Here is a 15773-nt window from a genome sequence, read left to right as displayed (position 1 = left end):
CACATGGGCTTCTAAACAAGAACAAAACAAAACAAAAACAACAACAAAAAACTACCTGGTCCCCAGATTAAGTGGGAATTCTTTTTATTGTGGACATAAACAATAGAGGAACTAAGCAAGCATCCATTGTTCTCATCTTCCTGAGTGCAGACATCATGTGACCAGCAGCTTCAAGCTCCTTCCTCCTCAGCTTCCCCACCAAGTACCTTGAACTGTGAGCTCAAATAAGCCCTCCCGACCTTCAGCTGCCTTTGTCAGGGTATTTTATCAAAGCAACAGAAAAGTAACCAAGACAGTCACAAATGGGTCTTAAAATTCAAATAGCAAAGCAGATGTCCACAAAATATGTTTTGAGAAACAAGTGTAAAGTCACCTAGTAACCATACACATGGTCAAGCAATCCTCTAATGCAGCCCTGCTGTGTGAAGCAAGCTCAGATCTCACTAGGAAACCTCTGTGGGCCTCCACAGGACCCCACTGTTTATTTAACATTAGAGTGTGATATAGCTAAGTTTTGACCCTGTTAGAACACCCTGGAAACCTCAGGAGTTTAGAACTTCATATTGTGTGAAACAAAGTAAGATGCAAATGTAACTTTTGATGGAAGGCTAATGCATTTCAGTGCATGCAGCCATATGTAATATGTGATGGAAGGCTGATGCATTTCAGTGCATGCAGCCATATGTAACATGTGATGGAAGGCTGATGCATTTCAGTGCATGCAGCCATATGTAACATTTGATGGAAGGCTGATGCATTTCAGTGCATGCAACCATATGTAACATTTGATGGAAGGCTGATGCATTTCAGTGCATGTAGCCATATGTAACATTTGATGGAAGGCTGATGCATTTCAGTGCATGCAGCCATATGTAACATTTGATGGAAGGCTGATGCATTTCAGTGCATGCAACCATATGCAACTTTTGATGGAAGGCTGATTATTTCAGTGCATGCAGCCATATGTAACATTTGATGGAAGGCTGATGCATTTCAGTGCATGCAACCATATGTAACATTTGATGGAAGGCTGATGCATTTCAGTGCATGCAGCCATATGTAACATGTGATGGAAGGCTGATTATTTCAGTGCATGCAGCCATATGTAACATGTGATGGAAGGCTGATGCATTTCAGTGCATGCAGCCATATGTAACATGTGATGGAAGGCTGATGCATTTCAGTGCATGCAGCCATATGTAACATGTGATGGAAGGCTGATTATTTCAGTGCATGCAGCCATATGTAACATGTGATGGAAGGCTGATGTATTTCAGTGCATGCAGCCATATGTAACATGTGATGGAAGGCTGATGCACTTCAGTGCATGCAGCCATATGTAACATGTGATGGAAGGCTGATGCACTTCAGTGCAAGCAACTCTGGCACTTACAATTCTAGAAAGCTCCTTGATCCCTCTTTTGATCTCTTTTCTCTTCTGTGAAAACATTTTGACCTCGTTTTTGATGGCCTGAAATGGAGCAAGCACTTCACTTAATAAGGCAAGAGAAGATGACGGGGAGAGACAATGAGTTACTTTGATACATATATAGGTAGCACTTCTTTAAAACTGAAATAGAACATTTGCAAAGACTACAGTCTAAAATTTTTGGGGCAGGGGAGGCATGGCTCAGCCAGTAAAGACTTGCCACACAATTGTGAGAACCAAAGTTTGGATCCCCCAAAACACACATAAATGCCGGATGGGTGTGGCAGCCCACCTATAATTCCAGCCTCAGAAGGCAGAGTCCCAGAGCAAGCTAGAGGGCAACACTAACCATATCAGTAAACTCCAAGTTTGATTGAGACCCTGCTTCAGTGAGGAAGTGGAAGAGTGATGGAGAATATTTCTGACATCAACTTTGAGTTTTCACATGCATGCACATATGCACACGAGCCAACACATGAATATGCATCCAAGAAAAACAGAAGACAAACAAACAAACTCTGAAATCACATTCCTGCGATCCCTTGCTTACATCTAATGGTGTTTGTAAATGACCACTGAAACAATGTCAGGCTGGTGTCAGTCACACAAATCTGAAGTACGTAGAGAAAATCAAATAGTGAACAACTGACAAAGGAAAACTAAGCTAATGTGTTCTTTGGCCTGAACTTGGGTGAGACTGGATCCAGACACTGCCTTCAGCCTGCTGTTTATAATGTCCTCAGCCACAGCAGCCTTTCTGTTCCCATCCACCCCTTTAAGACAACATTCCTCAAAACACAAAACTGGAGTCTCACGGGGCCTTCTTAGCTTTGGCTTTCCTGGACACTTTTGTTGGATTTCAGGTTAAGTATATAATTTTTTTTCTTTTTGGATTTTCGAGACAGGGTTTCTCTGTGTAGCCCTGGCCATCCTGGAACTCGCTGTGGCTTAGATGTGTATTTGCTTTTAGGAAAGTCATTTGTACAATGCAATGCACTGCAAAGAGTGTCTCAGATAACATTCTAACTTTCCCCTAGGTTTCCATAGAAACAGAATGCAGTTGGCACATCACAGAGTGTTAATTCAGACCCATCTCATGCTTTATAAATACCTTTTCATAGGCTGGGCATGGCAGTACACACCTTTAGTCCCAGCACTCAGGAGGCAGAGGCAGGCAGATCTCTGAGTTCAAGGCCAACCTGGTCTACAGAGTGATTTCCAGGACAGCTAGAGCTGCATAGAAACCCTGTCTCAAATAAACAAGCAAACAGATAATAAATAATAAACAAACAAATAAATAAATACCTCTTCCCTTTTTTGTTGGATCCAGGAAATTTCCTTGTTAGGATTGATGCCTAATTCCTCTTGTGATGAGTCCAAGCTCAACTTTTTCTGAGAGAGTTTAGAAGCAGACAGATAGTTCTTAAAAACCTTCCAATTCTTTTCTCACCTTACTTCACTGAATCCCTTTGCACTTGTCTCATTTAAAAATAGCTCCAGACTGTGCCTGCCTGGATGAAGTTTTTAATCCTCACACCTCTGCCACCACGGAAATAAAGATGTTCTAAAGACTAATTGTTGTGGAAATTACTTCAGCTATGTAAAGATGTGTTACATTTGTTTCTGCTGTGGAATATTTAACTGTGTAAAGGGGTGTTACATTTGCTTATGCTGCATTTGTTCAACGATGTAACGATATGTTACACTTGTTTGTGCTGTATTTGTTTAACTATGTAAAGATGGGTTGCATTTGTTTCACCTTGACTGCCTAAGGCACCTGATTGGTCTAATAAAAAGCTGAATGGCCAATAGATAGGCAGGAAAAAGGATAGGTGGAGGAGGGGGCTGGCGGGCAGAGAGAATAAATAGGAGAAATCAGAGATCAAGAAGAAAAAGAGAGAAAGCAATGGGGAGAAAGAAGGGAACACACCCAGGGCCAAAAGCCAGGCAGCTGCCAGACAGACAGACAGAGACAGCAGGAAAGATATACAGAAGGAAGAAAGGTAAAAAGTCCCAAGGCAAAAAATAAAGAGAAACAGGTTCATTTAAGTTAAAAGAGCTAGCAAGAAATGAGCCTGTGCTGGGCTGAGCATTCACAACTAGTAAGTCTCTGTGTTACGTTTTGCTGCTCCCCACACACCACATACCAAGCTCCTTGTCCCTCAGGGGGCGCCCTCTTTATGTCTGATTTTATAGAGAGGCTAGTCCAGCAAACACTGCTGTATGGACCATTCTTATTTCATGGATAGCACTTATTCACTAATCAGCTGTTTGCTTATGTAACTGTCTCTCTGAGCACCAGCAGCCCCACTGGAATGGAACATCAGAAAAAAAAATTCTTCTCCATCATGGTTGTGTCTGTCTTAGACTAACACTTCGTAGGTACCCAATAGTTATTTGTTGAACCACTTTCTACTCAGTTGTGATAATTCTCCTTTTGTGGATCCATATTTAAAAATATAATAGGCAGAGGCAGGTCGATCTCTGAGTTTGAGGCTAGCCTGCAATATAAGCGAGTTCCATGCCGGCCAATGCTATATAATAAGACTTTGTCTTAGAAATAAAAACAAAAACAAAACAAACAAAAACCCATAATTGGCAATGAAAGTGTAAAAGTCACCCTAAGCAAAGCTTCATTGCTTCTGAACGCCCATTCTAACTGTGAAAGCCAGCGAGGTGTACAGAGTGTGAGCATAGACAGCTATGGCGGTGGCTTCCTCAAGCTAGCTAGATGAGAAAGTGATTTTTATTTCATTTTAAAAAGCATTTGTTGAAGAAGCAAATAAACATTGCTTTCTAGCCACTTTCTAAATCATGACTCTGATATGAAGGCACAAGGACTGCTCTGATCATACACCAATATTGGTAAAAACATTTTTTTGAGCAAACACAGATCTTACAGTCTAAGTGAAATTTGAGATATAATATTTGTGATCATTTTAAGAAAAGCTGATTTTTCTATCAGATGCAGCTTATACTCTAGTTGAAAAATCACTGAACATCTGGGTAAGAAGAAATAGCATTAAATATGTGCTTAAAGAAAACTCTAAACCGAAAACTCCCATGTTATTTATAGAGGGAGAAAGCAAGCTAGCTACACTGGATCCAGCTGGCTCCTCCTCTTCTTGCTCCACATGTTTGGAAACTCCTGATGCAGCTAAATATTCATTCTCTCTTTCCAGTGTGTTGTTCAAAGCGGCTGTTAGTTGCTGGTAGTGTTCAAAGATCTCACTTGCTAAGTTTGGTCCAAGCCGCCTAATATGAGAGAGAGAGAGAGAGAGAGAGAGAGAGAGAGAGAGAGAGAGAGAGAGAGAGAATACATAACCATAAAAATCTGCTTAAAATAATCACATTTAGCAGTGTTATTTCCAGATAACCACACAAAGAAACACGGGGGAGTTCTCCACGGTGCCTCTATCCACTGGGCCTCTTTTTCTCAGAAGAGGACCCTTCATGGACTTCTAAGGACACAGGCTCCTGACCCTTCTTGGGTGGTCTCTCCTTATGTTTTCCTGTACCCTCACCCCAAAATGGAAAAGCCGCACAGAAGAACTACAGCTGTAACTGAGCCCCCAGAATGCACCAGGCTTCATCATATACGTGATCTCATTATTGGATCTATCCCTCACAGCCCACCCCAAAAGGATATTTCCATGCCACACACCAGGGCATCTCAATCTTCATGCTAATATAACTGGGAGGGCTTGGGAAAACACATTCCTGGGCCTATTTACTCTGCTGGTTAGTTTTTATTGTCACCTAGGAAAAGGAGCCATCAATTGAAATGCCTCCATTAAACTGGCCTGTGATCATGTCTCCTGGACATTATCTCGATTGCTGATGTAACAGGGCTCAGCATACAGTGGGTCCTGTTACATCCCTTAGTAGTGGGTCTGTGCTGTATAAACAAGCCAGGGGAGGTGAACCAGCAAGCAGTGTTGTTCTGAGGCTTCTACTTCAAGCTCCTACCTTGAGCTTCTGCCTTGGCTTCCCTCAATGACAGACTACAAATCTGTAAGCTGAAATAAACCTTCTCATCCCCAAGTTTCTTTTGGTCGTGGCATTTATCAGGGCAACAGAAAGGCAAAGTAGGATGGGTGTGACACTCTGAGGCTGGCAGAGGGGGTGGCACCCATATACGGATTTCCAACAAGTTCACAGAAGCTAAAGACTACCACCTTGAGCAACACTGTAAGTCTCAACCTTGCTAATGCCGTGAGCCTTTAATACAGTTCTTTACATTGTGATGACTTCCAACCACAAAATTATTTTGTCGTTACTTCATAACTGTAATTTTGTTACTGTTATGAATCATAATGTAGATGATCGATGTGCAGGATATCTGATATGACCCAGGGGTTGAGAACCACTGACTTAGAGGTATCATCGAACGCCTATGGGTCACAAGGCTTGCAAGTCCTGGACCAAGGTTCAGAACTTTGTTTAGTGTGGAGTTCAGATGGCCTTCCTTTTCTAAACAGAGCTCCTACACTTGTTTGCTGTTGCCCAAGACACTGTTTATTCATCGACTGTAAAGGGCATGTTACGAGTTATTTAATAAGATGCAAGTTTCTCTTTACTCTGGACAACTCCTTGGGGGAGGGGAGCTCTCACACCTAGGGCAATTGTTTCTCAGCTACTAACAGCCTCAGGGTCAAGTTCCTACAACAAGAAGTCGCCCCTATGCACCAGAACTTGATGATCTTACCCATCCCAGCTCAGTCTATCCTTCTAGATCCTTCTTTTGGAAATGAGAGCTCTGGCCATGTTTCTTCCTCAGCATCTTTATCTACCCTGGGGCTTTCTACATGGCTCCTATAGCAAGCATGGTGTGCCCTCTCCTCTCAGATCTCTGCATCCAACAGTCTGTTTCTTGAGATACCGGCCTTCTGAATTTAAAATACCATACCATGTAACATTGCTTACTGTGTGCCATACATACTTCCATTTGAGGTAGACCAGGGTGCCGTCATCTTTCCCATTCACCAGGATGTGTTGTCCATCCATTGACATTCTGATGCACTGAATACCATGCCCCTGATGAGAATGACTTCGACACCGAGCAAATACTTCCTCAATGGTTTTAGGAATAAAATAGAGAAATGATAAAATGCAATTCTCCAGCATTTTTTTTCTAACATGGTCACATATACTTTTGCTTATGGGCAATTTTTTTGTACTTCCAATGACATTTTAGTTGCTACAGAGGTAGTTCTTGATAATACACAGCACTTAAAACCTCTAGTTCAAGCCAATATTAATTTATTTTTCCAATACTTTGTGTGATGTGGAAGGACTGGGATCAGAACCGGTGGCTGACAGCAGACGGTCAGACGCTCTGCCAGTGTGCTTGCTGAGGGCTATGGAGTTAGGGGAGGGACCTTCAGTGAGCAAAATGAGGCAGGCTTCATGAATCATGAATCAGGCAGGATCTGTTTTGTTTAAAGCGGTTGAGTGTGATGGGGAAAGGTGATGAGAAACTCACAGAAGGAAGAAAACATGCCCTGGGGTGTGCTCATTAAACCAATTAAGTAATCCAAACAAATGCATTGCTGATGTAGTCTACACAGGACAACAGGTTAAGCTCGTTTAGTAAAAACCAATGGATGCTGTCCTGGTACTCAGGCCTGACATCTTTCCATGTTCCTTTTTGAACTGACAATACCTCCAAATAAACTAAAGTAAAAAACTATCAGTGAGGCTGGCACGGAAGCTCTTCTGACTCCACGGCCCAGCATTTCCCTCAAAAGCTATGAATACAATACCACCAAGAGCCTTTCAGAAAAAAATTTATGAAAACATGAGTTTTTTTCACACAAATTATAGAAAAAAATACATATATATATATATATGTATAAGGTACCTTGCTTTTGTATTCAACAATGAACATTTCTTGGGAATTTTTCTGTATTGTTACACAAGGCTCTCCCTATTCTGTCTCAAGCCTGCCTGGTAGTCCATGTTTTACCTGTGTATTGATTTTGTACCCTAAGTCATTTATTTACCTAGTCTTCTGCGCATGAAACTTAGGGTATTTCCTTGCTTTAGTGGCCATGCCTCCATGAATAACTCCATCTGTGAGGGGCTTTGCCTCGCCATGTTGTACCACTATCAGCTGCACCAGCTTCAGACGGTGCAGCAGAGTTTGTGAATCATTCACTTAAAAGCAACCTCTAGGCCTGCAGAGACGTCTCAGGGTGTAAAGCACTTGCAGGGCAGGCTTCTCAGCCCGAGTTCGAATCCCCTGAACCCACATAAAGACCAGAGGAAGCAACGCAGCCATCCGTTTCTCAGCACATGCCCACAAAAACTCCAGAAGCTTGTGGGCTAGCTAGCAGGGCTTTGACAGCAGTGAAGAACAAAGTGAAGGCCATCTCCTCAACAAGGGAAGCTTGTGCTCTGACCTTTCTATCCCTCCTCGGTGGCCTGTGCAGGCCTGCACCCCACAGTGAACATCAACATTCACATATCTCACACACCAAGAAGAGAGGAAACCCAGTCCCTAACAGAGTCATGATTCTCCCATAGAACAGTATTGAGTTTGTCCACATTTGCTTCCTTCTAAAGGAGAAGTAAAGAAACTGCCATGTGCCCAACCAGGGACACAGGTATCTGTGGACATGTGGGAGAGTGCTGTTGCAGGGGTAGTTATGATATTTCCAGTGTCTGGAGGAGAGGGGTGGAAAACTGGGTAAGAATCATTGAGCAAATTAAATCACACAGGCAGACGGTACAATGTAATCTCCAACCTAGAAAGCATGCTTGACCTTCTAGGGAGGAGCAACCATTCTCAATTTCTCAGAGTCTGCGGGTAGTGGAAATCAGATGCTAGTGTTGGCGGACTCAGACAAGGGTCTCCCTGCCGCCTTCTGCTCTTTCAGCATCTTTGAAGGATTGAGAAGGATAGTGACAATAAGCCAAGGCCCTCCAGGCCAGAGGAGCATCCCTGCCAAGCACATCATTTTCAAAGCAGTTTCCTTCCCTTGAGCCTTTAGCAGGCAGGGAGCAGGTTCCCTAACTTCACCGCAGAGCACTGGGAGTTCAGAGCCCCTCAGTAAGTTTCTGAGGAAGAGCTTGCTGGTAGGAAGCTGGGCAGGAGCTCAACTGCATTGCCCTGCCCATGCCCTGTGTGTGCGGGTCTCAGTGGGCCAGCTGGGGCTCCCTCCTATACAGCGGCAGGCTGACTGCATTAAAAATCATTGATACGCTCAGTGAGTGAAAAAAAATGGGTCAGTTTTCTTAAGGAAGTTCTGATTCCTTTTCTAAGGGTTTTGTTCCTGCCTGAAATCCATGTGCACGCCCCACACTGTAGAAACTATTCCTATTTAATTATGGATATGTGTGAGTATGTGCACAGGAGTGCAGGTGCTGCTGGATGCCAGGGCATAGGATACCCTTGAGACAGAGTTACAGGCAGTTGTGAGCCACTCAGCCCAGCTGTGGAACCAAACATGGGTCCCCTGGAAGAGTTCTTAACCTGGGAGCCATCTCTCTGGCCCCTACCCCGTATCTTTTTTATATAATTCTTTAAAAGATTTATTTTCATTTTATGTGTGTGAGTGTTTTATCTGCATGTATGTATGTGTACTGTAGGTGTGCCTGGAGCCTATGGAAGCCAGGAGAGGGTGCTGGACCCCTTGGAACTGGTTGTAAGCCACCAAATGGATGCTGGAAACGGAACCTGAGTCCCCGGCAAGAGCAACAAATGTTCTTAACCACTGAGCAACCTCTAACACCACCACCCCCTCCCTGATTAGATATTCTTTTTAAAATTTACCAGACTGAAAATATCTCGGATAAAGAGAAATCCACATTTAGCTACTGTCAGGAGCCATAATCCATGTGAAGACATACAGATCATTCCAGATCCATACTGTTTGCTTTGGACTTTCTGGTGTGGCTTAAGTATACAAGTGCCAGTGTGGTCCTGTGAATCAAAGCAAAGAACAGCGTTATGACAAAGACCAGGCCACTGGCGTCTTGGGCTTTGTAGGTGTGCGTTACATGAGTGATTAGGTTCTTGTCTGAGAATGCTGTCCTTGGAAATAAGTCTGTATGGGACAGAGTAGGCACCTGTGTTTATCCCACCAATTAATTGTGTCTCTACAAATAAAAGCTGGTTTTGCTGACCAAGAAGCATATTTATTTGTTTATTTATTTATTTATTTATTTATTTATTTATTTATTTAGATACTAGAATGGAACCCAGGCTCCTATGCATAATAAGCAAGTACTCTTAACCACAGATCTACATCCCAGGCCAGGAATGGCTTCTTCGTACATGATTCTGCCATTAAGGGCCCAAGCCTACACTGAGGGTTTTTGATTTCAGTCATCATTTTTTATTTTTTTATTATTAAATTTTTTAAAAATTTATTTTACATACCAACCACAGTTTCCCCTCCTTCCTCTCCCCCTGTCCTCCCCCTCCATCTCCTTTCTACACTCTCCCCATCCACTCCTCAGAAAGAGTAAGGCCTCCCATGGAAGTCAACCAAGCATGGTATATCAAGTTGAGGCAGGACCAAGTCGTGTCCCACCCCCACACATCAAGGCTGAGCGAGGTGTCCCATCATAGGGAATAGGTTCCCAAAAGCTAGCTCATGTGCCAGGGACAGATCCTGGTCCTACTGTCAGGGGCCCCTCAAACAGACCAAGCTACATAACTGTCACCCACATGCAGAGGGCCTAGGTCGGTCCCATGCAGGCTCCCTATTCAGCCATCATTTTTAAATACCATCACACACAAATCAAAATACAAGTTGTCAATGTCCTCACTATGTGTCCCATGTATCCCCTTCTCCACGCCTCGGACATGACCTTCCTTTTGTCTGAAATGTCCTTCTCAACTCCATCCCACCAATCCTGTTCCACTTCCCTCCTTCCTCAGGGTGCACATGTTATTTTTCCATGTCCAAATCCAAGTCTAACATAAATATTGCTTCTTCTGCAACAGTTTCCTCAAATCTTCCGTGACCACAAACCATCTCTTCTTTTTCTTAATTTCTATGTCTAATACCAGCTACACCAAGAGAGAAGAACTGAGAGAAGGTAAAGATAATTTAGAGAAGCATGGGGTAGAGTCTCTTCCCAGGGATCTGAAGACAGGCATCAGTGGGGGATGCTGAGTGGCCAAAGGCAGCAAGCAAGACACTGGGCTGGGATGCACAGCAGGAGGTGCCCCCAGAATGGAAGCAGTTTGAAGAGAGGAAGAAACACGACAGAAACATAGTTGAATTATTTTGTGCAATTTTACTTAGGACCCGGGTATAAAATATCACTGAAAATGACCTACCTTATAGACGCTGGCATCTATGGAAGAGATCTAATGCCAGATATTTGTAAGGCACTAAATAAATACTCTATCACTCGCATGTTTATCTGACAAGAATGCTGTCTGCGGTATAAGCGTGTGGTCACTCAATTGTATTTGGGATGGATTAATTAACCAGCAACTCCTGTGCATCTGATTGAAGGTGATGCTGCTACTGTAACAAAGCCATTTGCTGGTTGAATTAATTAGTCTGCTAAGGCAGCCAAGAGGATCTCTGGAGTCTGGCGTACCTTTTCAGGAAGCAGATAGCTACAGATATATGGCACCTGGCTGCAGAAGCCGTAGATCTTGTCGCTTTCAAAGCCCAGCACAGCCGAGGACAGAAAGTGCTCCACCTCATACAGGAACTTGTGAACGAAGTCACCCTTCAGTCTTCCTCTTTCATCGGAAAAGACAGGAGGAGCTAAAGAGGAGGAGAAGAGCAGAGCTCACTGCGCCTGAGATCTCACTCTGGACATCAGTAGGAACAGTTACGAAACGCAAAATAAAAAGTTAAACAGCCGGGCGGTGTGGCGCACGCCTTTAATTCCAGCACTCAGGAGGCAAGGCCAGGTGGATGTCTGTGAGTTCGAGGTCAGCCTGGTCTACAGCGTGAGATCCAGGACAGGCACCAAAAAAAGTTAAACGTTTGATTAATAGGTGAGAGGCCATTTGGTGATAAAAAAAAAAAGTTAAAATAATTTACCTCAACCAGAGATACTTAACACTGATAGTCAATAAACTAATAAGCTGTATTTCACAGCCTTTCATTTCATAAATTAGCTTAAAGATTAACATTAAAATAAGCATGACAATACCAAGATTTTTTTTTCTTGATTTTTTTGATAAAAGTGTTATTGGCCTCAAACTTGCAACAATCCTCCTGCCTCAGTCTTCTGAGTGCTGAGATTACAGACGTTAGCCCTCCCTCCTGCCCTCCTTCCTTTCCCTTCCAAAAAGCTTGAATCAAAGGCTGTGCCACATTGCCTGGCTTTTTTTTTTTTTTTTTTTTTTTTTTTTTTGGTTTTTCGAGACAGGGTTTCTCTGTGTAGCTTTGCGCCTTTCCTGGTACTCGCTTTGGAGACCAGGCTGGCCTCGAACTCACAGAGATCTGCCTGGCTCTGCCTCCCAAGTGCTGGGATTAAAGGCGTGCGCCACCACCGCCCGGCCTAGATTCTTAATTAAAACATAAAAGTACTTTGAGGTTTTTCTTCTTATTTTCTGTAATTGTATGTTTGCAAAAATTCTAGCTAGATAAATTTGTCATCCGAGATAAAAAAGAGTATCTGTTTCCTCATGCCTTTTAATCCAGTGAGCTGGTTTTCTAATTCTAAGTAACTCCACTGTAAAGCATCCGAATTAACTGTGAATATTTAAAACTGCAGAATAGGAGCCATCACAAAATGACAGATCAACAGAACATGGCAGCTGTTCTTGCTTCTTTTCTCTTATTAAAAAAAAAAATCAAATAAGCATTCCTGAGTCCTGAGGCATGGAAGGAAGGCCACATTTCACACTGCTTAGCCCCCTTCCCTGACCTCCTCGTCCAGTTTTCACTTTTAAAGACTCGCAGAGGGTAGCCGCTGTACCTCCCTGCCAAACCAAAAGGAACTAGAAAACAACTATAACAACTCCTCTGGGCCGGGCAGAAGGAGGCGGGCTGCTTGCTTTGCGTCACCTTGTGATAACATGACAGGCAGGCTGAAGAATTCCAGCCTGCTTCTTCCCACTTCCCAAAGCAAGGACAGCACCAGCACGTCCACCACGTCTGACGCCGGGAGAGACACCGTGGATATCTGCAGAATGTCTTTGCTCGTCTCTGAAAGGGAATGGGCCAGCGGCTGAGTTTGAAGACTCTTGCATTATTCTAAGTAAGATACAAGAGATTCTACTTTTCCCCAGTTCTCAATATGGTCTTTTGTTAATGTTTAATATTTTGTACACACACACACACCAAGTTGTATTTTTGTGTGTCAAAATAGAGACACTATTCTTCACTCAATCCCCAGTAGCAAATTTTATTAATTGATTTTTACAATGACATTTAAGCAGGAGTTATGGGACATTTGTGATGAACTGATAGGGTATTTTTCTGATTAGATATCTGAATTGCATTTCCCAGCCAGATGGATTTATTTAGTCCTGCTTGTGTCTAACGGGGTGCCTTCCGGTGTCTGTCATCTTTGTTCCTCTCATCTGTAGCCTGTGTGTCTATGTCCTGGCTCTTTGAACAGCTGTGCCCCCCAGTTCCAGGGCTTCTTGGCATTATTGCATGTGAGGTGGAAATGCATCTGATTCTGAATTTGACCCTTGGGAAATCCTGCTCATTAACCTGTGCCATGCCACATTTACCTCTCACCCAACACTGGACAGACAGACAGCACAGCCAGTTTCTTCCTCCTTGCAAGGCACTCAACAACTTGTCTTCTACCTTCCATAAAAAGGAAGACTGGGAACAGCTCAGAAAATTCAGTTGCAATGACCTTTTCCTAGATCTTACTTTCTTTCTCTCTTTCTTTTTTCCTATTTATTTCCATCATCTCTCTTCATTTCCTGGCCTCGATGGGATGCAAGGGTCAGTCTCGAGTCCGTCTGTGATTTTGAGCCCATTAAGACAACACACCACCAACCACTGCTTTTCATCTACTTGTGTCCTCTTTGAGGCCTTCTCTTCTTCCTGCAGGAGGCCCCGACTTTCAGCTAGGGACCTTCCTTCTATTTTCCTTGCCCTTGACAGTCGCTGCTTTATCTTTCAGTCTCTGTAAGCCTACCACATTGTCTCGGCATATACTGACTCCGTTTTCTCACCCATTTCCTCCATGGCCCATCAGCCTGTCTCTCGGGAACACCAGCTGACTGAGCAACACACGGGGACTTCTGAGCCTATCTACTCACACTTGTCTGAACTTTCACTCACTCCATCTTCCTTTAGCTATTTCTGGGGGATGGTGCAGGCCCCTCACTACTTGGAACATCCTTGGTTTTCTTCGCTGCTTCCTACTCTGTTTGTAGTTTCAGTGAGAGGTGAGGAGGATGTCTGTTGGATTCCCAGCTTTTTCTCTCCTTATAATATCAAAATGTTCAGATACTTCATTAATTAATTCAGTAGTTGATATAAGACTTTTTAACATCAAATGCACACCAGACAACTCTAATATTGCAATTTTCTCTAAATATAACATGGGAATTTAACTTCTATTTAAAGTATTCTTTTTCAGAAAAATAATGATGTATGCAATTGTTTTGCTATAATTCAAATTTTTAACTTTAAATTATTTGGTTTAAAGTGATCTAAGTTTAAAACAAACAAATATGCTATAGCATACCAGTGTATCCAAAAATCTGAAATGAGTTTGAGGGTTTGGCATCGATGACAAAGATGTTTCCGTCCACTGTACCAACTAACAGAAAAATTCCTCGCTGGTCGTAACTAGGAGAAAAGAAATCCAATGTCCAGATTATGCTTGTTTCATCAGCTTGGTGGTAAGTGAGCTTGCATGCTGTGGGATGTCGTTCTGTGTGCTGTGAATGTGTATTGCGCTGATTGGTTGATAAATAAAATGCTGATTGGCCAGTAGCCAGGCAGGAAGTATAGGCAGGATAAGCAGACAAGGAGAATTCTGGGAAGAGGAAGGCTGAGTCACGAGTTGCCAGCCAGACACAGAGGAAGCAAGATGACAAGGCAGAACTTAGAAAAGATACCAAGCCACATGGCTAAACATAGATAAGAATTATGAGTTAATTTAAGTGTAAGAGCTGGTCAGTAATAAGCCTGAGCTAATGACCAAGCAGTTATAAATAATATAAGCTTCTGAGTGATTATTTTATAAAAGGCTGTGCGACTGTGGGTGAGAGATTTGTGGGCCAGGTGGGATACAGGAAAACTTTCAACTATACTTGCAGGATGATTGAAAAGTAATCACTCTTACAGTGTGTGACATTTACTTATATATTCATTTATTTTGTGCTGCTGGGATGGAACTGAGGGTCTTGTGCATGCAAGGCAGCCTATCTACCATTAGGCCACATCCCCAGCCCTAGGGTTTGTGATTTTAAAATATTCTCTGACCTAAAAAAACCTACATCTACATGTTGAGGTAGTCATTCCCCTCTGAGCCAATGCTACCCCAAATTTAACTTACAAATACATAATCAAGAAGACTCAGGAGGGCTGGGGATGTAGCTCAGTGGTAGAGGGCTTGACTAACACATAGGAGGCCTGGGGCTCAACCCTCAGCACAGAAACAAAACAAAAATAAACATCCAGCCTACCAAAAACACACTCAAGAAACGCATAGGCAGATGTTTCATGGCAAATTGGTAGAATGCATTGGCAGAGATTTACCAGTGATGGATGTGACATTTCAGTTCCTTACAGCTGCCATTCACAACAGATCAAAAAAAAAATATCTAGGAATAAACCTAACCATGGCAGTGGAAGACCTCTATGATGAAAACTTTACACACACTGAAGAAAGAAGGTGAAGACATAGAAGATGGAAGACCTTCTGGGTTCATGGATTGGCAGGATTAGTGTTGTGACAATGTCTCTATTACCAAAAGTGGTCTTCAGATGTGACACAATCCTCATCAAAATTTCTGTGACTTTCTCCACAGAACTAGAAAAACATAATCTTAAAATTCATATGAAAACACGAATGATCCCTGACTACAAAGGATCATTTTCAAATATATGTTTGAAAAAGTATTCCCCCTTCCTAGACATCAGGGAAATGCAATGGAAACTTCTTTGAGGGCCTACCTCATCCCAGTTGGTATGGTTATCACCAAGAAAACAAACAAATGCAAGTAAGGATGCAGAGAAGATGAACCCTTATTTGCTGGTGGCAGGGCTCTACACTTGTGTAGCCAGTATGGGAATAAGTACAGAAGTTTCTTAAAAAACTCAAAGTTGAAATACTATACGACCCAGTCTTGGGTAGCAGTTTCCCTGGAGATTAACATCTTTCATCTAGAAGGCAAACTTCTGAAAACCCTAGGTGTAGAAAGGGGTGTTCGAGTGTATGAAAT

At 42.8% G+C, this 15773-nt stretch overlaps 1 protein-coding gene across 4 annotated transcripts in view; it reads right to left on the bottom strand.

The window, feature by feature from the left end:
* Window positions 1-15773, bottom strand: part of Cfap43 (cilia and flagella associated protein 43) — a 107734-nt gene that overhangs the window by 36142 nt on the left and 55819 nt on the right. For all 4 annotated transcript variants that reach the window (XM_052760523.1, XM_052760520.1, XM_052760519.1 and 1 more), the window contains exons 12-19: window positions 14069-14172; window positions 12421-12561; window positions 10994-11166; window positions 9207-9356; window positions 6372-6502; window positions 4528-4684; window positions 2735-2821; window positions 1394-1471 (exon numbers count right to left, since the gene is read on the bottom strand). In XM_052760523.1, the coding sequence (XP_052616483.1) occupies window positions 1394-1471; window positions 2735-2821; window positions 4528-4684; window positions 6372-6502; window positions 9207-9356; window positions 10994-11166; window positions 12421-12561; window positions 14069-14172 (1021 nt within the window). The remainder of the gene's footprint in view (window positions 1-1393; window positions 1472-2734; window positions 2822-4527; window positions 4685-6371; window positions 6503-9206; window positions 9357-10993; window positions 11167-12420; window positions 12562-14068; window positions 14173-15773) is intronic.

This window comes from Peromyscus californicus, unplaced genomic scaffold (assembly GCF_007827085.1).
Source record: "Peromyscus californicus insignis strain IS unplaced genomic scaffold, ASM782708v3 Scaffold_4__1_contigs__length_199733344, whole genome shotgun sequence".
Lineage (NCBI taxonomy): Eukaryota > Metazoa > Chordata > Mammalia > Rodentia > Cricetidae > Peromyscus > Peromyscus californicus.
The sequence above is the reverse complement of the archived record's forward strand: the minus strand, read 5'-3'. Positions and strand labels throughout refer to the sequence as shown.